The 22,215-nt window shown below is 39.9% G+C and overlaps 3 protein-coding genes across 6 annotated transcripts; 2 read left to right on the top strand and 1 right to left on the bottom strand.

Moving 5' to 3' along the window:
• The first annotated feature begins 445 nt into the window (after positions 1-445).
• LOC113147732 (tandem C2 domains nuclear protein) lies at positions 446-10,516 on the top strand. 4 transcript variants are annotated; one of them, XM_026338929.1, is made up of 12 exons: positions 446-559; positions 1,450-1,524; positions 1,619-1,822; positions 2,744-2,914; positions 3,063-3,172; positions 4,717-4,786; positions 5,346-5,446; positions 5,992-6,108; positions 6,373-6,564; positions 8,786-8,900; positions 8,981-9,180; positions 9,418-10,516. In XM_026338929.1, the coding sequence occupies exons 2-12, from the start codon at positions 1,458-1,460 to the stop codon at positions 9,526-9,528; spliced, it is 1,458 nt and encodes a 485-aa protein (XP_026194714.1). In that variant the 5' UTR covers positions 446-559; positions 1,450-1,457; the 3' UTR covers positions 9,529-10,516. The 4 variants fall into 4 exon arrangements, with proteins under 4 accessions (XP_026194714.1, XP_026194716.1, XP_026194713.1 ...); XM_026338931.1 differs by having other exon boundaries at positions 1,407-1,524; positions 6,418-6,564; XM_026338928.1 differs by having other exon boundaries at positions 1,407-1,524.
• A 2,888-nt stretch (positions 10,517-13,404) lies between these two features.
• Positions 13,405-16,682, top strand: plek2 (pleckstrin 2). The gene is made up of 9 exons (XM_026340010.1): positions 13,405-13,516; positions 13,624-13,788; positions 14,296-14,480; positions 14,628-14,719; positions 14,836-15,014; positions 15,153-15,254; positions 15,444-15,527; positions 15,807-15,885; positions 16,281-16,682. Exons 1-9 carry the CDS (start codon positions 13,463-13,465, stop codon positions 16,406-16,408), a joined length of 1,068 nt encoding a protein of 355 aa, XP_026195795.1. The 5' UTR covers positions 13,405-13,462; the 3' UTR covers positions 16,409-16,682.
• A 1,076-nt stretch (positions 16,683-17,758) lies between these two features.
• Positions 17,759-20,800, bottom strand: si:ch211-10a23.2 (GLECT and Gal-bind_lectin domain-containing protein). Its single transcript, XM_026339068.1, has 4 exons — positions 20,718-20,800; positions 20,306-20,391; positions 18,931-19,111; positions 17,759-18,597 (listed from the first exon to the last, which is right to left on the bottom strand). Exons 1-4 carry the CDS (start codon positions 20,742-20,744, stop codon positions 18,454-18,456), a joined length of 438 nt encoding a protein of 145 aa, XP_026194853.1. The 5' UTR covers positions 20,745-20,800; the 3' UTR covers positions 17,759-18,453.
• Positions 20,801-22,215: the final 1,415 nt, after the last annotated feature.

Genomic DNA, 22,215 nt, shown 5'->3' with positions numbered 1-22,215 from the left:
TTTTGCAGCACAGTATGTTTTGCTGAGTGGGCAGCACTGTACCAATATTTGGATTAATACCAATATCAACTAACACATTATAAAAACAAAACACAAAATAGTCTCCAAAACATTTTCTAGCTGTCCTGAGAAGCTGTGGGTTTGGGTTTAGGGTTAGATCCGCCGCTTGTTGGAGCACGGATGTGACATGAGGTCAAGTCAGTGATGTTTTCGATCATTTCCAGGCTGCTACTTGGTGTTGAGAGAGGCTATCAAGTGCAGAGCAGGAAATACAAATTACAGCACCACATAGTGATAAGTGGAGTAAAAAAAATCAAAGCAGCCTGTGATGCGCTCAGCGCTGTTCGGGAAAGGAAGCGCAAACACACTGTGTCGGTCCGGGAATCACGCTACGGGAGGGAGGAAGGAGGGAGGAGGCTGAGGGAGAGAGAGGGAGACGGACCTGGAGCTGAAGTCCACAGTAAACCTGAGCTCTGTGGCATTTCTCTGCTTCAGTCCTGGGAGAGTGAAGTGCGCCGCTGGATCTCCAAAGTCCTCTTTCAGTGGGAACGTTCCGTGGGTAAGTTTGCGCTCTGCTGGTTGTGTGAGGTGGAGTAATGATTGTTCCTTTGCTGTTTGATGAGTGGGGAAAAGTTGCATCAGCGCAAATTCCTTCATGTACCTGCAGGAATATACTAATGATATTAAATCATCATTAATATTAATAATATTATATTAAAAGAGGAATCATTTGTTTCACAGTGGCAGCTACACCAGCGTTTTTTGGAAGTGTTAAACTAAACATAGGTGATTTGGGCAGAACTTTTTTTTATTAGTACATATTATTACTGAGTTTGTAGAGTTTGGTGTCTTATGTCTAAATATCTAGAAATTCCACCTCTGTTAAAAAGAGTAAATTAATAAACTCCACTAACTTAATTAACTTACTTCATTTAGGGGGTTTTCTACTTGGAGTGTTTTCAGTTTATTTTACTTCATACTCTGCTTCTTGTCCAGTGCATTTGTTTGGTAATCATAGCTTAAAATCATGGTTTAAAAATTTTCTAAGATTAGTTTGTATTCAAACTGTATAATCATCTAAACTGTGTAAATGATGGTTAAAGCTTAAAGCTGCATCGTTACAGAAGAACATATCAATAATTATAATCCAACGATTAATTGATTTGTAATGAAGTCTGTGCAAAAAAAGTGTTATTTCTGGTACTTCGTTGAGCTTCTTTGAGCTAATACCTTTTTTATTATTACTTATGTTACTTTTGAGACATTGCACTAATGTGCAAAATAATCCTTAGTGTGCTCCTTAAGTGACGCTTTGAATACAGTACTTTTACTTATAACAGAGTACTTCTACACTGGCACTGCTACTTTTAATAAGTGAATCATCTGAACTTCTCCCACCGTTGCAGTTTGATGTAACTTCCACTTGCTATGACACTGTGGTGTTTCCAGTAGCAGCGATGGAGTGCTTCAAAAACTGCTGCAAAAACTTCATGAGTAAAAAGGGGAAGGAGCAGGAGACTCAAGGTAAACTGACGTCCTGCACAGCTGCAGACTGAATCAGACTGAATCAGACTGTTTAACAGAAGGTTTTCTGACTGTACTTTTCTCTGCACTCAAGTGATCACATTGAAGATTCCTTCTAACAAGACAACGGCACCGGGATGGGAGTCGGATGAAGGGAAGGGGTGGGTCACAGAAGACTACCTCCTTTCCAAGCTTCCCCCAGATGGCAGGGAGGTGCCGTTTGTCCTGCCCACCTTCAAGGCCTCCTACATCCAACCCAGAGGCTCCCAATACCCCAATACACAGTCTGGGCTGCAGAGTACGTACTGAACAAATCAGCTGGCTGTGCCTTCTTTGATTGTCATGAGGGATTCTCTGCAGTCTTAACTGATTATAATAATTTACACAGTCTGAGCTGTGGTGAGCAGCAAAGTCACAACTTAGAAATGAATGTTGACTTAAAGGTTGGGTTGGTAAATAATCCCTGTCCCATCATCACAACGTTTCTGACCACACTGAACACACAACATGTAACCGATGCTTCCAGAAATGACATTAAACCTTTGGTTTCTGCTGTGCCTCATGTCGCAGCCTTGTAATTCCCTGACATGACAGTAAAACATTTAGTAATACAGTTAAGTTCAATCAGAAAAAGACAAGTTAAGAAACTGTCAGAACATACTGTGTGCATTGGCCTTCTTCTTGATCAACACTGATCCAACACGACCTAAATTATTCCATCTGATCAGGTCTGATCTTCACCTCAAATCAGCTCGAGCCTACACACAAATCACAGTCACTTCTATGGGCCCAGGTTTCATCATCCAGTGCAAGAATGCAGTTGAAAACAGAAAAACTATCCTTCTCTTCCAAAATCACAACAGAACTGGACATTTGTTAGAGACTAAACTGCAAAGACAAAGTTAAAACAGGGGAAATAGCACTTGTGATTATGCCTTAACACAGGATTAGGTTAGATTATTACTAATGACTCCATCCAAACTGACCCAGCGCTGCATTGATGTCTCACCATTTGAATTCTCTGAATGCTTCATGCAGACAAGTTTCATTAAAACCAGCTCAGAGGTTACTATAACCTTAAGTGTGATTGCACAGGAGACGAGTACCAGGATATCCTGTTTCTGGATGAATAGCTGCAGTCTCTAAGTTGACAGACTGAAAAGGAAAGAAGTGGTCAAATGGAAACAAGCTGACCTTCAGCCCTGCTTTTTGTCTGCAGGTTCAGCCCGCTGCACATATGCACAGAGGAAAGCTGAGCTGCTGGCCTCCGGTCACTTCACCTACAACCTAGAGTCCACCCTACATCAGGGTCGGATGGAGGAGTACGTCTCCCCTGGCTCATCCCGCCGTGACACACTGAAGAACAGAAACTCTGGTCCACAAAGCCCAGGTAGCACAGACCATTAATACAAAGCCACCAGAACAGTTCTACTTCTCAGGCTCAGATAAATGAGCCTATCTCCCCCCGTAGGGCTGTTTATTACTTTATTTATGAGTTTGTACTGACTTGAAGATGTGTTAAGGTGATAAATACTCAGCAGGCTGCATCTGCCTGATGCTTCTCCCAGGTTGGACTCTGAAGCCGAACGGTCAGCAGCGACTGAGCAGCTCCATGTTTGATCTTTCCAGCCCTCAGAGTCACATGCAGGTGAGCATGTTTCTCTATCTAATCTGTATTCACATACTGTTTCTCACCCTGTGTCAACCAAGACTAAATATAGTTTTATAGTTTCCACAGTTCTCGGCGGCGTAGTTGAACATTGTAAACAAGCCATAGACGTCGTGTTTTAAGGTCATTAAGGTCGTTTAACAGGATCAGCTGCACTGAGAAGTTAATAATGTGTGAGATGAACCAGGAAGTCTAATTTTAGTCAGGGTTGTTTCACATGAAGAGAAAAGCCTAAGGAGTTTCCTCTGAAACTGCTCTGAAAGGGATTCTGGGTGTTAATTTGAAGTGCTCCAACACTTTGTCCTTCAGATATGTATTTCTGTTTGTCACATGGAATTCTGCTCTTGCCCCCTTTGATGTGGAAGGTACCAGCTGATTGTCCTGGATTAAGTTGTATTTAATCAGTAATATAATAAAGAAAACAATGAGTAAGTTGGGGCGTATTTCTTTGTTATATGAAGGATGTGGTGGTGTCGGCCTGTGAGCAGTTCCTTATTACATAACAGGTATAGTCACAGCTCTGCTACAAACAATCCATGTAACATCGCCCAGAACCTCAAGCTCATTATCTTATTCAGGGCCCACACGGTGATAAACGTGAAAAAGTAACATTACGCTAACACAATGTTTTACACAGTCTGAACAAAGGTGGATATACTGCACAGTTTTTCTGATCATCTCTCACGTGTGTCCTTCTTATCCAGAGCAACATGCAGCACGGGTACAATTAGTTCAATTAGTTCAAATGTTTAGCTTGGCAACATTATGAGTAAACAGTAGTAAGTAATGAACGGCACAGAGCCATGGCAATAGGTTGACCAGCAAACAAACAAGCTGGGCTTTGCTGAATGAAGGTGTGAAATGCAAAGTGCAGGTAAAGACGCAGCAGTCAGGGACAGATGGTGTTTGTTGTCTGCGGCAGATAAAAGGAGGAGGAAACGAGAGAAGAGGATGTTGTAGGATTTCTATTAGTAATGTTCATGGTGACTTTAAAGATGGAAGTGTTGGTTTGTTAGTTTTCTCAACCACTCCACTAGTTAGTGTTTGAAGAGGTCTTTATCCTCTAGCGCAACCAGCAGAACAAAGTTTTTATTTATCAGAGACACATGCTAACAACTTCCAGACAGGCTGATGTAAAATGTTCCTTTCTTTTTTTCAAAGGGCCACCATGCATTTCACATTTGTGGTTTGGAGAACTATTTGTGTACTGTTGTTTGGATTGCTGTGACGTTTGTGTTCCCCTTCAGGATGAATTATAAGAAAAACTGCTGATCCTTTGACTTTTCATGTAGCACCATCATCAGATACTAAAACAGTGAGCATGATAAACATCGGAGCTGCCAAACATCAGCACGTTTTGTCATCATTGTCATCGTGAGCACATCCACATGCTGACATTAGCACACTCCAAAAAAACAGCCTCTTAAAGAGTATAGATTCCAGTCATGTTTACCTTTATGAATGAGTCCCTCTCATGCTGCTCTGTTTTTCTCTGCTTGTGTTTGGATTTGATTTGACTGCAGCGCTTTGACTCGGTCTCCAGCATCCTCAGCAGCACATCCTCAAAGATGGGCTCCATTGAAAGCAGCCTGGGTAATTCCATACTAAATCTCTCCTTTATTCAAATACTTCTCCTTTTCTAACTTTAGTTCGACTTTGCATGGCGAGGAAAAGAGAAAAAAACGGTTCTTACTCCCTCTACACTCCTAAATGACTGTGTCCGATTAGGATCACTGTGCACTGTGCAAACATGAAAGACCAGACACACAAATCACTTCCAAATGTTTTCACTACAGTCCACCATTGAGAAGGAGAGATAAGCCTTCTTACATTCAGATTGTATTACTGCATGAAGAGAAGCAGCTTTGTTATAGCAAGAGATAAGTCATTTGTAGGAAGATAAAGTTTTTTTTTTATTGCCATTCATGTTGCTAGTTGGGATGACGCCACACACTTACATGACAAATTATCACTTATAATTTGCCTGTGTCTACAATGCAGCTATCTTGCAGTAGTTTAGCTGTGTCTGTAGTAATTTTCTATAATCTAAAATCTATAATACTGATTAAAATGATAGATTTACTAGTTTATCTTTCCAGTATATCCTGTGAACAGTTCGATTCGGTTCTTCTGATTATTGTTATCATTATAGATTCCATTACCCTGTCTGGGGATGAGCGGGAGTTGGGAAAGGTGTGCATCCGACTGAGCTACCAGGAGGCTTTGGAACAGGTGTGGATCACTGTGGTTCAGGTAAGGTTACACACCAACACAAACCTCCATTGTGCTCTTCCACAGCACTCCTCAATGGACCCTCTGTGTGTCCACAACACAGGCCTCTGTTAGCTCCTCTCAATGCTCTGTTACGTTTGGCTCGGACACTCAGGAGAAAAGAAGGTTGTTTTTTTTTAGGTCTGCCTGATTGATTCTAAAACAGAGGCATCGGTGGGAACGAAGTATTGTACATTAGATTTAGTTTTGGTTAAAGATTTGAGTCTGTCCATCCATAGCTCCATAGCTGGAGTGAAAGTTCATTTAAAAGCTTTGGGTCTTGTTTTTTTGCCTCAGATTCATTTTAGTGCTTCACTTATAATAAACAATATTTTTTGGACCATAGTGTTGTTTAGGAGCTTCTTACAGTATATTGGATTTACATATTCTACATGTTTGTGTGATTTTTATTTTTTATTTTCTAAGTAGAGCAGTTTGTCCCAAACCTCTTTCCTTAAGACTTGCAGTATTTGCCTCATAAATAAATCTGACCTGCTTCAACTTTCTTTTTCCTCTTTTCCTATCAGTGCTCTGACCTCAGCCTTCCTCCGGATGGAGTGGAACAACAAAAGATTGGATTTAAAGGCATCATCACCATCCCCAAGCCCATACAGTTCAAAAGTTCGATAAAAGATTACTGTCAGGTAATAGAAAAGTGATGGATCACTATTTAAATCTTCCTAACGTGCATGCCTCGTGTCCTTGAGGTGCTACATTTATCTGTAGTGCATTTCCTTCATCAAACTACTTGCAAGGCTGATTGACGTATTGTTTACTAGCCTGTACTCTTCTTCCCAGCCTTTGCTACTGCATGCATCCTCATGTAAAAGTTGCTCTTGGAGAGATGGAGTTATTGTGTCTGTATAGGCGCAAAAAAGCTGTAATCTTTACTTTCCTCTGCTCCTTAGGATGTGTTGTTCATGGAAACCTTTGTGTTTGCGCTGCGTCTCCAGCAGTTGCACTGCAGCGCGTTGGTGCTGCGGCTGCAGACTCACAACCCCAGGAAACGTACGGTGGCAGAGTGTGTCCTCTCCCTACGACAGCTCAGTCCGCAGGAGACTGAGCACTCGCTCATGTTCAAGGCTCCGTCCAAATCCTCAGTGAGTGTTTGCAAGTTTACCAGGAATGAAAGAATTACCATTTAAAACCAGAAGCAGCTCATAGAGAGATGTTTCTTTGCCTTTATGTTAGTGTAATTGGTTTAATTTACTAATTTATCTTCCATCTTTAATCTAACTTATCTCCACATTACATATGATCTATATGTTTCCGTGCTTCTGAGAGTCTTCATACATTAGTTGCTAACATGACTTACATACAGTGGATAGTATATTCCATATAATAGCTTGAAGTTTCTGAACTTGACCTGTTTCTACCAGAATTACATTTTGGGTTTCATGACAGCTACAATTCAGCAAATAAGGACATTTGCTGACTCATCCCTGTGATAGACGGTGACCTGTCCAGGGTGTACCCTGCACCTTTTCCGCTGAGAACTGAGATTGGCACCAGCCCCCCTTTTAACAAGACAAATGCTATAGATAATGGATGGATGGACATTTGCTGACTCACAGTCTGATTCAGCCAGTGTAAATAATTAGTGCTCTGTTTAGTACCCAACATTCATAATGGCTGCTCGGAAATGGACCAAATATTTTTATAATTCTGAGTCGTGGCTGTTGATATTGTCTTACTCACTGTGCAGCTGTTAGGTGTAAAACTCTTTGTCTGGGAATGTACCAGACTTTTACTACATATTCTCCATCATTTCCTTTGTTGGCTGCAGTTTTATCACCACTTTGTATCTGCACAGTAAATAAGAACCACGTATTGTGCATGTCTCATAAAACTGTCACATGACTGTAGCCCACTGCCGTGTACTGTTCTCGTGGCTCTTGGAGTAATATCGAAGCTGAGGAAAACATTGTGTTGTTGCATAATCACAGGAAAAGGAAAAAGGGAGAAATTAAAACAGGCTTTTAGTGGAGAAAAGAAACCAAAGTGTGGATTTTGGAAATGTACAACATGGAAAATAGGTCAAACCTCAAACCATTTCATCAGGACAGAGTGGTTTTGTTGATAAATGGATGGATGTCTGGCCAGTAACAGTAAAATGTGAACTGTTTCTGCACTTACAGGATCAGACAGTGAATCATCATTAGGTTCTCAGAGGGGCAATTTGATTCAGTCAGTGATTTTGCCCATCTGCCGTGCACAAAAGCCCCAAATTGTGTAAATCACTGTCACTCAGAAAAAGCTCTTAGGGGCCAAGACAGGTAAACCTGTGATTTGAAGATGAAAAACAATCTGCACAATTTTGAGAGGAGGCTGTGAAGCTGAAGCTCAGATGACGGCTAACATGATTAATGTTTCACCGATTAGCTGACAACACAAAATTACTGTTGTAGTTGATGGAATTGACATTAGATATACAGGTGTTTGGGGATTGTACTCGATTAAAATTTAGGGAATCACTACAATTATATTAATTCACAAAGTGGCTCTTGTATCCAAAAACAATATACTGTATATTAGTTGGATTAACACACAATAGTTTTGAAGTTTTAAAACTTTCACCCAGCTGTATATTGGTCCTTAAAGTGTAATTATCCATTTAAAACTCAAGTGTAAAACATCAGAGTTCACCTGTCCATGTTGGAGATGCGCGTTTCCAATAGTCCTGGTGTTGTAGAAACGGTTATAATGAGCCTGGTGTAGTGCTGAGATTAAAGTTCACAGTATTAAACATGTCAAACTTCTTGTTTGATGACAAAACATGAACAGTTGCAGTACTTTGCATGTTCGTCTGGCCTTTAGTTCTCTAGAAAGATCTGTTTCGGACAACAATTAAAGGTCAGATTTCTGTTCTTTTAAGTCAGAAGCTTCCTACAGTACAATTCCAGCTGATACTAAACAGCTGTCCTGACAATTTGCTCTGATTGTTCTGAAAGGAAGGCTGTGATTAAAGGTCAAATGTCGAACTGCACCAGTTTTGAAGAAACGTGATGATGGATGATGAAGCTCAAAAGGCAAAATGCTTACTTGATTCTGCAAGCATCATTTATTCTTGTCATAAATATTACCATCATCTTTTTTACTGTTATCTTGTACATTTAATTCTGACACGCCACTTCTCTTTGTCATCTGAAGCTGAAATGTTTATTTCAAATATAAACTTATACACATATTTTACAAACGCAGGTAAAAAAATGTCTCACTAACATAGCAGAAGACAAGATACATTAACCATAATAATAATAATAATAATAATAATAATGGTTTATATAAAATCTGAAGAGACTATTTCCTTGTCTGTTTCAGGTATGCCACTCTGAGCTGCATCTCACCACCTGCTTCCAGCCGGTCAACGGGCGCATCCAGCTCCAGGTCCTCACTGCCCACAATCTGCCAGCATCCTCCTCCCCACTTACTCAAGGTAGGTGCATCAGGAAATGGTTTTCTACAACTACAATAAGAAGCTTGGTGCTAACTCTGTTTGTTTCTGCTCCTTTCAAGCATTTTTTGTCAGGATGGAGATGAACCAGCTGGGCCAGGTGGTGATGAAGAAGAAGACTCGAGTGATGAAAGCCTCAGGGGGTCAGTGTCAGTGGTCGGAGACTTTTCACTTCCACCTCGCTGCTTTAGACCACGCCTGCTCGCTGTCGGTCAAACTCTACAGCCGCAGCTCAGTCAGGAGGAAACAGTGTCTCGGACAGGTGAATCATTCTGACTCTAAATGTTTGTTTCAGAATTATTTAGTAAGTCTATTTATTCAAGCTAGCTTAACCTCTGTGGCAGTATGTAAATCACTGATCCACTGATGAAATCATGAGATCAGTGCAGTTCTTCTGATACAATAATATTTTGAATGCTAAAATTGAGTAAGTTTGAGACCTTGTGGAGGAATTATTAATTAATTATTATTAATTATTCCTATTTCCTGTTTCTGACAGGTTCACCTGGGATTCGACAGCCCCGCCCCAGAGGCTGTGGAGCAGTGGAAGGACACAATGGCTCACCCAGAGAAAGTAGTGGCAGCGTGGCACAGGCTGAGCTCTTCCTAAACCTCATTCCCTGACTTCCTCTTTATGCACTACAGACACACGTGATGCTGTTGTGCTGCAGGTCCAGCCGTGCCTGCTTGCTTTGCCAGTTGTCCGACCACATTCTGACAACTGATGCACTGGACTTTAAACTACTGAACATGATCTGAATGATCTTGGAGAGCAGGTTTCCACAGGGGCGCTTCAGGTGCTCAGTGATCAGTTGTAAATAAGGGGTTTGAACAATGTATAGGTGCTGGAAAAGGTTTTCATGGGTTTTTGTGTAGAAATATTTCAAAATGTATCTTAAAGAACAATAGAGCATTTGCCTAACTAACCATAATTAAACCTTTTAGCTGTAAATAGTGCTATATTTTGTAAGTTGCCTGCCTTGTGTGTATATAACTGTTTTATAGTGAAAGCTTTGTCGCTCTATTTAAGCTGGTTAGAAAGTTTACAAGTAGAAAATGTGACTATAAAACCAAACCTATTACAAACTTGTAAAATGTTATCAGCCCAGTAATAAGACCCATATTGAGTATGAGGAATGTATTAATAATATAATATATGTTATGTCAAGAAACCCATATAAAGACACAGTATTCTATTTTTAATGACTTTTTTAGCTTGTTTCTAGCTCTCAGTCTGACGAAGCCGACTGAAGACACAAATCTCTATCTTTTTGGTATGACTAGAGCTCCATGTCAGGAGGAGTTCTGTCTTTTTGTGGAGTTGGTTGACAGTAAAGTTAAAGTTACAGTAAAGTAAAGAGACCTGTCCTTTAATTTCCTAACAGGTGAGCTAGGTTTTCCCCTAACATAACATGATGATGACATGTTACTGTAAAATACAGCAGCACGTGTATCAAACCCTAAAAGCACTTTTTAAATGTATTTAATGTTTTAATGTTGGACGTTTAGTGATTAAACGTAGTTTTGTGTGTTTATTGAAGGAGTTTGCATTAAGAAAGTGTTGGAATGGAGAGTGAAGAGGTTTTTGTTCTCAATAATCTGAATGTGTAATTTGGATTTTAGCAGATTACAAAATGACGAAGGATGTGAAACTACAATATGTAAAAAAAAAAAAGTTGTAGCTCTAAAATTTAAACAAGATTTCTGCGCCACAGTGTAAGAAAACCAGCCGAGGACTTGACTGTGAATTACAAAATAACACACAGCAGCACTCATAAAATAGGTCAACAATCATAAACCAGTGCGTCACCATGTCACTTTTTATTGAAGACATCACTGATTGAAAAATCACAAGACAAACAGAAAGAGAATCTGTCATGGTGTTTCTCCTCCAGGCTCCTGAACATCCTGTTTTTCTGTTTCACCTTTTACTATAATGGGAATTTAATGTCACCACTGCATGTAGGCAATCGCAGCAAGAAGTGGCTGTAGAAAATGACATCTGTTGATTGCAGAAAAATCGATTTCCTGCAAGCTGCAGCAATTTGAATTAAATGTGTCCACATTTTGAAAACACTTGGGAACTCCCTTGAATTTTGAACCACTTTTGCTTTTCAACCTTTCACTTTCGAGCACAAAGCCCCATCTTGACAGATGTTTCTGGGAATAAGAGTGGGACTCCTGTTTTCCCTTTCGGTCTCATAAAGCGTGAGATTGATCTGCAGTGTGTTCTGTGTAACCAGCTGGGGACACACAAACACACACCCAGTGACAATACGTGTGTGGACCAAGAAAACAGAGTCCAGCAAGTGTTTGCATTTTAAGTGTGTGACCAAGACAACCAGGCACTCCACGTGAGCTGACCTGCGTCAGAGCTCTTCATATCCTGACGTGCCACAACACCATCATCTTTTTTACGTAATTAATGTTTGATTTATGGTTAATGTTACACAGAGGGCATTCCAGACACACCTTTACTTTCAGCTCTCTGCTCAGAGGAGTTTGTTTGACTCTGGCTTGGTAAAGGTGCTTGAAACTCACAAACAGGATTTTGGTTTATTGTTTCCTTTATATGTTTAACAGATTCTTTTCCTGACAGTCGTTTGGTTGGTTGCCACCCTGCAGCGGCAGCACATTCCAGTTGCCTCATAGCTGTACAGGATGTGCAGGTTCCTTCTCCTGGGAGACATGATAAAGAGTTTACAGTCTTGCAGAGAAGAGCTCTTAAAGATCCTTACGATAAGACCACCCCTGGTTTTCATCCAGATTAAAGAGTTATATGACGTTACAAGGCGTACAACCCTTTAAGCTTATTTAAACTGGCTCAAAACATGTTGGAAATAATTTAAAGGTCCCTGAAGGAAAATTAAATGAAGAAAATCAGAAATCCTCTCAATATTATTACAAGAATGTGGAATCTGATACTGGAGCTTTAGAGCTGAATGATCAAATGGCCAATAATCACAGGAACTGAGCATTTTAAGGATGAAAATCCAGCTTTTCAGTGCTCTCTGGTGGAGAAACAATGCATGCAGAGACAAAGTCTGCAATAGGGCAAAGACAGTTTGCATCTGTGACTGTTTGATCATTTGTTGGCACCAAAGAAATGTGTTTGTACTGATCAGTGGCTGATGTCTGCACTGACCAGACTTTGCAGTGCAATGTGTGAGATGGTGTTTGCAAGTGCACAAATCTAGCTGTTTAAGAATGCAAATATGTGTTATAGGAAGACACATTTTGGATTTAAGGCATCCTGGATGAATTTAACACATTTATTTTTAACCAAGAGTTCAATGATTTGTAGTTTTAAGCTTTTCATCTGATATTTAAGAGGTTGCAGAGTAGCTAAATGTAGTTTAAAACTCCTACTGGAGTGCAGTTTGACTGCATTCATTCTGACATTCTGACTTCTCACAGGCATCAGTATATTACAACAGTAACAATAGCTCTTTTCTTTTTAAATGTGCCATTGGGCCATTTCAGAAAGGCAATGAGCCAGCATGCACAATACTAGGATCCTGAACTTGAAGCGGCATCATTAACTTTATTATTTACATGTGCTTTTCCGATTGTGCTTTTCAAAATATCTTCTTTCACACAGGCCTATGAACAGTTTTTCTGGTTCCGGAGTCGTTTATTCGTTTATACAGTGAATTCCAGTGAAAATGAGTACAGCCTGTGTATTGTTTTCACTCCATTAATCAGGCTCCTGTTGTTGGATCCCTGTGCAGGAGGTTTCTGTTTCCTCCTCTACCAACAGGAGGAGCCAAAGTCAGACATTTTCCAATCACACAGTCACCTGAGTTAAATACTTTACTATAGTAAAGTAATTTCACTTTTAAATTCCCTGGTGTTAATGTTAATAATGAGGGCGCAGTGCTGAATTTGACCCACATTGCTCAATAGAAGTATTAGTTCAAATGTAGAATGACAGTCACATATGTAAGTAGTTCTCAGTTTCTTTTGACTTTTTCAAGAACCTGGAATCAGGAAAATGAGATGGATCAAAGAAACAATCCCCAGCAGGGTCTCAATAACAATCTTCTTACATGCTCACATGCCCAGTTTTCTCATTAACTGCTGGAGGAACTAACGTTGAAGGAGTCTCGAATCCAGCTTTCCTCCCTTAGGAAACAGCTGTCACAGAAGAGCAGGGCTGTGGTCGAAGACCAGCTGCTGGTTTTTCATCTAAATGGGATAAAGATCTTTTATTCGTTTTAGTAGACGTTCCCTACAGCTTCATCTCCAGGATCCGAATTCTTCACACACTGAAACAGATTTTCAGATTTAGTGAAGTGAAAATAATTCTTCTTAAAAAAAACAGAAGTTCCTCAGACTTGCTGAAGGGGTAAGTGCACCCTCATGTGATAATAGATAGAAACTGCAGGGTAAGACAGCCCCCTTTCATCTGTTGAGCAAGGTGTGTTTGTGTGGGTGTGAACAGCGTGACACATGTAATGACGCAAAAATTCCTTTTGCTATACATTTAAACCTGAGCTGGCAGGAGCACACTAAGCTCATTCACTGAGATCACACTGAACAGTATGGATGCAGACAATGAAAACACCATTTTAAGAGAGGGATTCCTGGTAAAAAGGGTAAAGTTTGTATTTAGTTGCTGTGAAATGTAGATTTGAAGGCACAGATTTAAGAGTTTCTTTCATTTTTGAGAGCTGAACTCATGTTTGATTGTTTCTGTTTACAGGGTCACATCGTACACAACTGGAAGGCACGCTGGTTTGTGCTGATGCCAGATCAACTGCTGTATTACAAATACGAAGGAGGTAAAAGAGACTCGTGTCAGCGAGGGAAAATCCTGCTGAAGGACTGTGTGCTAACTTGTCCTTATCTACAGTATGAAAACCGTCCGGTGAGTTATTTTAAAGTTCTACGAACAAAAGGACCAAAAAAGAAGCAAGTTTGCAGATGAGAAAATATGTTTAATTGTAAATTTTAGAAATATTCATTATAGTCACTAATAGTCATTTATGTACTGAACTTTAAAGTAAAAAGAGAGAAATAAAACAGTATTCACTTTACTATACTTGATGTTGATATAAAATAGCACATGCAGTGAACAACATGTAAGTGCCTTTGAAGATGGATTTGAATTGCGGTCTGTAATATGGATGCAGTCCATGTTCTACTCAATGTTTTCCTTAGTGTATGATTACATTTGGAGAAACCACACTGAACGTGTTGCTTCACATCTTGGCTCACTGATCCTTTCACATACACATTATAATATAGCCTCAGGTTACTGTTTTGTCAGGACCTGACCTCCATCATCTACCATCTTCACAGTGTCATTTGTTCTCTATCTATTATTTTCAGCTGGCTCTGATTTTAATAATGTGCTTCATATTTTTTTTCACAGCTGGTTTTCAAGCTTCAGACAACGAACGGGGTGGATCATTATCTAGAGGCTTGTTCCCGGGAGGAGCGAGATGACTGGGCAGCTGACATCACCGCAGTGGTCGACAAGCTGCGGCTGGATAACGGCGAGAAGGTGACGAACAAACAGGACAAAGCTGGATCCAGGTTACACAACATTGACCTCAGGTAAACCTTGTTAACAAAACATCTCCCACAGACTTCACGGCTCACAAGCTAAACATTTTGGTGTTTTCACTACCACGCTGTGTTGGTTTGTGACTGTATTTATACTGTGGAGTCATAGACTAACTATCTCATGCCTCTTCCTTACAGTAAAGTGCTGGACTCTATGTATGATGTGCACACTGGCATCAGGACCAGCAACCATGTGGAGCAGGGCAGCACTTACAGCAACTGTTTCTCAGGTGAGTGCTTCAAGCATAAATACAGATGTGTTCCTCATCTTGGTTCCATGTTTACACATATTTAAATCATATGTATATACAGTACTTATACTTCATGATGGGTGGTGTCCGTGCAGGTTCAGAGGTGGTGGACTGGCTGGTGTTCATGCAGCTGGCTCTGACCCGTATGGAGGCCGTGACGTTGACCTCTGCCCTGCTGGGGGAGGGTTTCCTGCAAACTGTTGGCCTAAAGAGCGTGGAGGCTCTCCGCACAGCCGGGCAGTTCATGGACGACTCCAGTGCACTGTACAGCTTTGTGAGTACCCGTGACTTCGAATGCATTGATTTCTGACATGCTATTGCTGGATAATAGCAAACTTCAGTACATTATGTCAATCTGAGAAGTCAGCTTGGAGTTCTGTTTAAAATATAACATGTTTACATCTGATAACAGTCGGACAGCTTCAAGAAAAGAGGCATTGTAAAGGCAGAGACGTCGCTGTCTGCAATGGAGCTGAGTGGAAGAGTGATAAAGAGAGGATACCTGCTAAAACAGGTAAACGCACCAACCTGTGTTCAAACTGGACTTACAAATGATCTGTTAAGAACAGTTATAATCTTCTAATTACAAGTTGCAACTTGTCAACATTTTACAATGGATGCTTTATTAGAAAGTGCTTCACCGTCTTCTCGTTTGTGTAGTTTGATTTAACTTTCTACCCATGTTGCACTTCTTCAAACACAGGGACACATGAGGAAAAACTGGAAAGTGCGACTGTTTGTGCTGCGTTCAGAACCTGCTTTCCTTCACTATTATGATCCCACTAAGGTGAGTGAACAGGACAGTAAAGGTATTCAGTAAAACCTATACAAAATCTGATGCTTGGGGCAAAAACATGGTGTTTCATGACCTAAATTAGTGATGACACAATTAAACAAAGCAGGTCTGAAGTGAAACATTGAAATAGTTTTGTTTGCCGATGCCTCGGGGAAACACTGTGTGACTCTGTGGCTGTCATGACTCATAATAGCTGTAATTCTCTGTAATCTGTCTCTTCCACAATCCTGAGTCAACCTCATCCATTTCCTGTCTTGTGTGACTTGTCAGGATGACATCAGTCCTGTTGGTGGATTCTCGCTGCGAGGCTGTCTGGTGTCTTCTCTGGAGGATAATGGAGTCCCCTCAGGTGAGTCACTATCTCCAACTCCAGCGACCTCAGAGGAATTTTCTTTTTTTCTTTTCAAAACATGTTTTTCAAAACAAATAATTACAAAAAGGGGCAGGAAATAACAAGATAGTGTTTCATTTTCCTTTTTTATGGAGGTACATGCTATGCAAGTGCTTAGTTTTTACGTTTGAGAAGCTGCATTGTGTGGTGTTACTCTATTATCTTGTCTTATTATCATTCTTCTGCGTTAAAAGACTAAAACCATAATGATTTTAACGATTTGAATGTCTGAATTATTTAGCTCAAAACTAAAATGACCTGTTATTGAAGTCCAGGTTGTGAACTGTGGACATTGGCTGGTTATTGACTACTTTACTGCTGATATCCTCATCACCATCTCTCCTCCCTTATAGGTGTGAAAGGCAACATTCAAGGCAACCTGTTTAAAGTCATCACTCAGTCGGACACGTGTTACTTCATCCAGGCTCCGACTCAACAGGAGAAGGTGGACTGGATAAACGCGATCAGAGAGCACACATAGATCAGTGGAGTCACATGAAAATGAACTATTTCACATATCAGTAGATCAGTTAAGCAGCAATGAAGAAGACTGAATTTACAGCGATTTGTAGCAACAAACTGTGAACGTCCAGGCCAAATAAAAGCATTTGTATTTCTCAAACATTTCTGTTCATATAATATCCAAAGACAAAAATACAATACAAACATCTTTTTGCTTTTTTCTGTATTTTATAATTGTATAATGGGTTATAGCTCAGTGTAACATTTTATCTGTGATCATTCAGTTTAAGTTAAAGTTTTTTATGTGTTTTACATGATTTTATCATTATTAAACATAATTATTTGGATTTAATCCTCCATGTTGAATTTTTTTCACTAATCTAAACCACAGTGGTATTCTTACTCAAGCATTGTACTTATGCAGTAATTTGAGGTACTTTTCCACGTGTATTAGTAGTATTCCCATTTTAGTTTAATTTAATTCAGATTTATTGAAAACATAATTCTCTATAAATTCCTAAATTAGCATTAAATATCAAAAAATGGTTTCTCTGTTTTTAAGTGTAGTCTACTGGATTTCTCAACTTAGTTTAATACAAAAAGTCAATTTATTCCATTCGTGCAGGAAAAAAAAAAACCTTAAATATTTTCTATTGCATAACATCAACAGAAGTGATTGCAGGTGGTTGGGAGATGTTGTACGCTCATAAAGAATAGTTGGATTGTTGCTAAAGTGAATTCTGCGTGTAAGAAAAAGGTTCACTCCTTTTTTTGTGAAGCACCATCAGACCTCAAGCGAACACTGTCACTGCTGCAACAAGCTGTAGTAGTTAGAACTGTTCACATTACGCCTCTGAATACATTAAGACCCAAAGGTAAATCACTAAATTTATTTAATTTATTTTTAAAAATGTGACAATCATAAGTCAATCATAGTTTCACACTTGAAGCTGTTAAAACAGTTTTTCACTTGTGTTCTATCTGTTATTACAAAATGTGTTTCTTAGTGAATCCAAAGAACAAAATTTGTATAGTTTTATATTGTACACCTACATAAATACTACATCTGATATCAAGATGAAGTACAAGTTGGGGCAAGACATGCTTCAAGAGGCTCCTATGACAACTATTGAGTTTTAGTTCAGGCTGGCTGGAGGCGCTCCCAACAATCACAGACAGGCACTCCCACTCAGCAAGCTGAGTCGAGCCTTTATCGGAGTGACTCAAGCTGAGCTGGTGCTGGTTGAGAGCCTTGTTCTTTGGAATTATGGAGTGACGCAATACCTTAGTAATATACATTATGATGCTACACAAAGGGCTTTGGAGTGAGTCCAAGCTGAATCTACTTGACCACAAAGTGAAAAACAAGTGAAAATAACAACAAAGTGATTTATTGCAGTGAAGTAAGTCTGTATGAAACATTCACATGAAAAGTGCCAGAGGTAAAAGAAAAGTACAGAAACCAGCACTATAGGTGTTCTTAGCTTTTCAAAGCCAAAGTAAATGCATTAAATGAAGGTAACATAACCTAATATTTCCAGCTGGAAGAAAACGGTGTGTATCATCGGCATGCACTAATGTGGGCTACTTAACTGGTCAACATCATTACACCTGGTACAGTACTCATCGAAACATTCAGGTTCATGCGGGCGCTCGGAAACGTAAGTGCTTTAAAAGGTTAACTTTTAAGAAATTACAGATGGATATTTAAAATCTCTTTTGTGGAGGCGCATCATGTCTGTCAGAACGATGACTAATGAAAAATATTATAGCTTAGACCGCATTGTTTGACACTTAATTCACATTCTTCAGTTTACTTAAGACATTATTAACGACTGTTACAATCAGTCAGTAACTTCAAGTCTCCAAACAGGTAATCTAGTGAAGGCACTTTGTCTTAACACATGATTACGAGGCAGGTGTAATTTAGTTTGGAACTGGAAACACAACATCCCCATCATTGGCCAATATATTCACTCCAGAAGTAGCTCTAGTCTAATCTTACATATTGTATACTGTCCCAAAACACCCTTAGGTTATTTATCTGTGCGTGAGACTCTGGTGTTAGGCCACCTTGGTGAGCTGTAGATCTCCAAAGACTCGTAAGGCAGTGAGGGAGGCGAGCTGGGTGAGACGATGGGTGAAGCCACAAAGAGGCTGTCCATCCACTAAGATACGAAACTGCTGGTGCTCACATACAATCTCCATCTAGAGGACAGAGGAAGCACAGAGGAGGAGGAAGAGGAGGAGGAGGAGGTCAGTGTGCAAAGTTTAACGTTAAGGCCACTATCAGTGCTGCAGAGCGATGATTTCACAAGTCCTCTGTCCTTTTTACAACTAAACTCTCCGGGACATATTTTGCAACACACAAAGCAAACTAGCTATTTCCTCTTTAGCTGTGGAAACAAATGACATATTATTACCATGGCAGCCAAACATATAAATGCTTACGGTGCATGTTTAAAAGCAGTTTGTGTTACACAGTGAGTGTTAAATAAATCAAAAGTAACTGCCACTAAATGTCAGAGACTATAAATGTACCTTGAAAGATTCTCCGGGTGCAAAAGGAAAGAAAGAGAGGGTATTTTCGGAGGGACCCCACTTTCCCGCCAAGCGAGCGTTGCGTTGGACAGCCTTATCCATGAAGCTGACCTTTAGCTGCAGACCCACGTCACCCTCCGCGTCCTCCTCCTGTGGCTTACAGGACAGAGTCACCTCAATGCTGTGAAAACACCCAAGAGGCATCAGGAGCAGGTAGCATGTAGAGGACAGACTGACATTTAACTGGAACTCAGTCTGTCTTTGTTTTCTTCTCATTCTGTTCTAAACAACAGTGACATCTTCTGGTGACTGTGTGACAACTGTCAGGTAAAAATGAAGACCATCAAATAACAACTCATCTTCATCACTGGTAAAGAAATGTGACCACAAACAGAGCAGATCCAAAAGGCATGTTAGCTGTTTCTGCAGGAGAACGTACAAAACGCTTTATTCCTGCATCTAGTTTTGTCACATTTACATTTTTATTTGTGAAAAATAACATCAAGTTCGGATTAAGTATAAATTTGAGGAAACTTACTTGAGTATTTCCATTTTACGTAATTTTATACTTTCATTCCACAAGTATGAAAGTATATTAAAATTTGTTAAAAACATGTTACAAGCTGCTAAAATAACAATAGTTGTTAATGGTTCAACAACAACAATAAAGAAATGTAGTAATAGTACATTAACAGGGACTGCTTTGGCTACAACAGTTAATATGATCTGAATAATCTATATGCACATGATGTTTTTAATAAATTAATGGACAAATGTGTGTCTTGATCAGTCTTTTTCACATGTGATTAATTTGAGTCTACAGAGAAATAAAATGAACATAGAAATAAAGCCACCTACAGCATCTAGGATCCTCTGAGAGCATTTGTCCTTAAAAGTCCCCTCATGTGCTGCAGCTAAAAATAAGTTTCCTGGCATAAAAAGTTCCTGCATCCCAGTGTATTTTTACACAGCAGCTACTGTATGTTTTTTTATGTAGCCTAATTGTCATCTTTTACTGGACATAACTGACGACTGAATGAATAAATAGCCAGCTGATGTTATCAACCAAAGAATTTCCAGAGTGACTCTTTACTTTTCATGGGATTTGCAGCTCTCCCACGCACATTCATGGAGTAGCCTATAATTAGGTAACGCACTGGCATTACAAAGATATTTTCCCAAAGCAGGGACTCAAACACAGACAACAGCTGCGTATCTGCTTTAAAAATCGGTTTTATTGTAAGCCAGGGCATCTCTATGGCGAACTTTAATTGGCTTCCGCGTCAAATGTGCAACAGCAGCTTGTTAATATTAATAATGTACAATGTAAAACTCGATTTGTGTTGCAAAATGAAAACAAAGTGCGTGCACCAACCTTTTGGGGTTTTTGTTAATAATTCCCATAACAACCAGTTTCATTGAGGGCCGCATCCCACCCTTTATCACTCCCATGTACTCCCCCTGTGAAACAATGGAGATGTAAAGATCAGCGGTCACACAGAAAGAGGCCTAACGCTGCACACAGGACACAGGACACGACACCATCACGGGAGGATACGACTGTTGATCTCTCATCATGCAATCTGCGCTGCGCTGCAGCCTATGGCACCGATGGGAACAATAGCTTTATTGATGAGGATTTTAAACAACCGGTGACTCAGCTGCGCGAACTGTGCCTCTGGATTTTTGTCATTAAGCCGATTGGTAAGATATTTAGAATAAAATCATAATTTTTCCGAATGGTCTCAGTGCATGCATTGCTCAACAAAGAAAAAACAGCTACATACATTGTTTTTCTTGTCCGTTTCTTCCATTCCACTCAGGGCGTGATGCAGTGTGGACGGTGATGCCAACTGAAGACTGAATGACTCTGCCTCCAGCTGGAAAACCCCGCCTGTAGCCTACTACGTTGTCATAGAGACAGCCTCCCGGTGTAGCAGTGATGGTGGGAGACAGGCAGAGAGAAAGAGGGGGAGTATATAACAGCCTGAATAGACACAAGTCAATTCACTTCTAATAATGTGCACAAAGCTGCTAAGTAGGTTCAGCACGGCTTGCTGTTGCATCTCTTTGTTGTCATTTCAGCTCATATGTGTCTTGTGCACACTACACCAGGGCCACTAGGGATAGAAAAGCTTCTATAATTCTGTGTTTCAACAGTCTAAGCGCCTTCATTTCTGTAATGAAGTAGGCTACATGTTGTGTGCTTCCTGTCTTTCAGGGTTCAATGAACTGCAGTTAAGAAAACAAAGGGAAAACAGCTCTGCCAATTTGACACATGATGCATGTCATTTAGAAAAAATGGTGCAAAGTGAGAAACAGCAACCAAATACGGAAGTGACCTGCGAGTACAGACAATACAACCAAATACAGAAACAATCTGCAAACAACAAAAAGCAAAAAGCAAAACCAAATACGGAAAATTCACTGTGGGGTTGTGAGTGATGCGATTCAAATGTTTAAAAAGAGGGGAAACCCATGTGTTAACTATTTGAACCCATTTTACTTTTAATTTTTGTGTAGGTGTTTGTATGGCTTCTCTAATTGGTTTGTGCTGAGTTCCTGGGAAGGCCTGTGTTATTGGTTTGGTGCTGCCCTTTCTTCTTCTTCTTCCTCTTCTTCTTCTTATTTTCTACCATATTTGACTTGTGCCTTTTGCTCATGCTTTCTTTTTATTTTGCTTTTAGCTTGTTTGCATGACATCTCCCTCTGTGTCACTGACCTGGTGCTGCAGTCCTGAATATTAAGACATCTCATAATCATACTCTGTCTTTATGTTTATTTTAAGACATAAACAAAAACTGTAAAGTGATGTCATTTGTACTTTTCCGGCTTCCGGGTTGGATCAAATCATGCAGCACAAGGACCAATCACCATCATTTAGAAATATTCCTGCATTAATTTTACAACAACATATTAACCAATTTTAATGTATTGCCTTGTAAGTGTGCAGACTGAAAATGTATCGACACAGATCTGGATTAATTCTGCTGCTACCCTAATGAGTTACACCATCACTAAAGATTAGTTATGTATGATTTGGCTCATTAGCAGATCCTTTCCTCCTCCACACATTAGTCTTTCCATCTTGCTCTCATCAGTCCATAAAACTAGTTTTAACCTGCACTAAACCAATGATTTATTTATTTTCCATGACTTTCCAAATCGATGTATTGGCTATGCTCAATGTTTGTGCAATACCTCTGATTGCTTCTCCTCTTGTCTCAGATTCAAAATGACATGTCTCTGGTTTTCATGCTGATGCATCATTTCAGCGAACAATAA

The sequence above is a fragment of the Anabas testudineus genome, chromosome 22 (genome assembly GCF_900324465.2).
Source record: "Anabas testudineus chromosome 22, fAnaTes1.2, whole genome shotgun sequence".
NCBI lineage: Eukaryota > Metazoa > Chordata > Actinopteri > Anabantiformes > Anabantidae > Anabas > Anabas testudineus.
Note: the sequence above shows the minus strand (reverse complement) of the source record. Positions and strands in the feature narration are given on the sequence as shown.

What these genes read in the sequence shown, in the direction of transcription:
- LOC113147732 (XM_026338929.1), top strand. Translation starts at nt 1,458, where the DNA reads ATGGAGTGCTTCAAAAACTGCTGCAAAAACTTCATGAGTAAAAAGGGG. An exon ending in CTCTGGTCCACAAAGCCCAG is followed by an intron (nt 2,915 to 3,062) that starts GTAGCACAGACC and finishes ATAAATACTCAG; the next exon opens with CAGGCTGCATCTGCCTGATG. An exon ending in GCCCTCAGAGTCACATGCAG is followed by an intron (nt 3,173 to 4,716) that starts GTGAGCATGTTT and finishes ATTTGACTGCAG; the next exon opens with CGCTTTGACTCGGTCTCCAG.
- plek2 (XM_026340010.1), top strand. Translation starts at nt 13,463, where the DNA reads ATGGATGCAGACAATGAAAACACCATTTTAAGAGAGGGATTCCTGGTA. An exon ending in TTACACAACATTGACCTCAG is followed by an intron (nt 14,481 to 14,627) that starts GTAAACCTTGTT and finishes TCTTCCTTACAG; the next exon opens with TAAAGTGCTGGACTCTATGT. An exon ending in GAGGATACCTGCTAAAACAG is followed by an intron (nt 15,255 to 15,443) that starts GTAAACGCACCA and finishes CTTCAAACACAG; the next exon opens with GGACACATGAGGAAAAACTG.
- si:ch211-10a23.2 (XM_026339068.1), bottom strand. Translation starts at nt 20,744, where the DNA reads ATGGAAGAAACGGACAAGAAAAACAAT. An exon ending in AAACGGACAAGAAAAACAAT is followed by an intron (nt 20,392 to 20,717) that starts GTATGTAGCTGT and finishes ATTGTTTCACAG; the next exon opens with GGGGAGTACATGGGAGTGAT. An exon ending in CACCCGGAGAATCTTTCAAG is followed by an intron (nt 18,598 to 18,930) that starts GTACATTTATAG and finishes TCTGTCCTCTAG; the next exon opens with ATGGAGATTGTATGTGAGCA.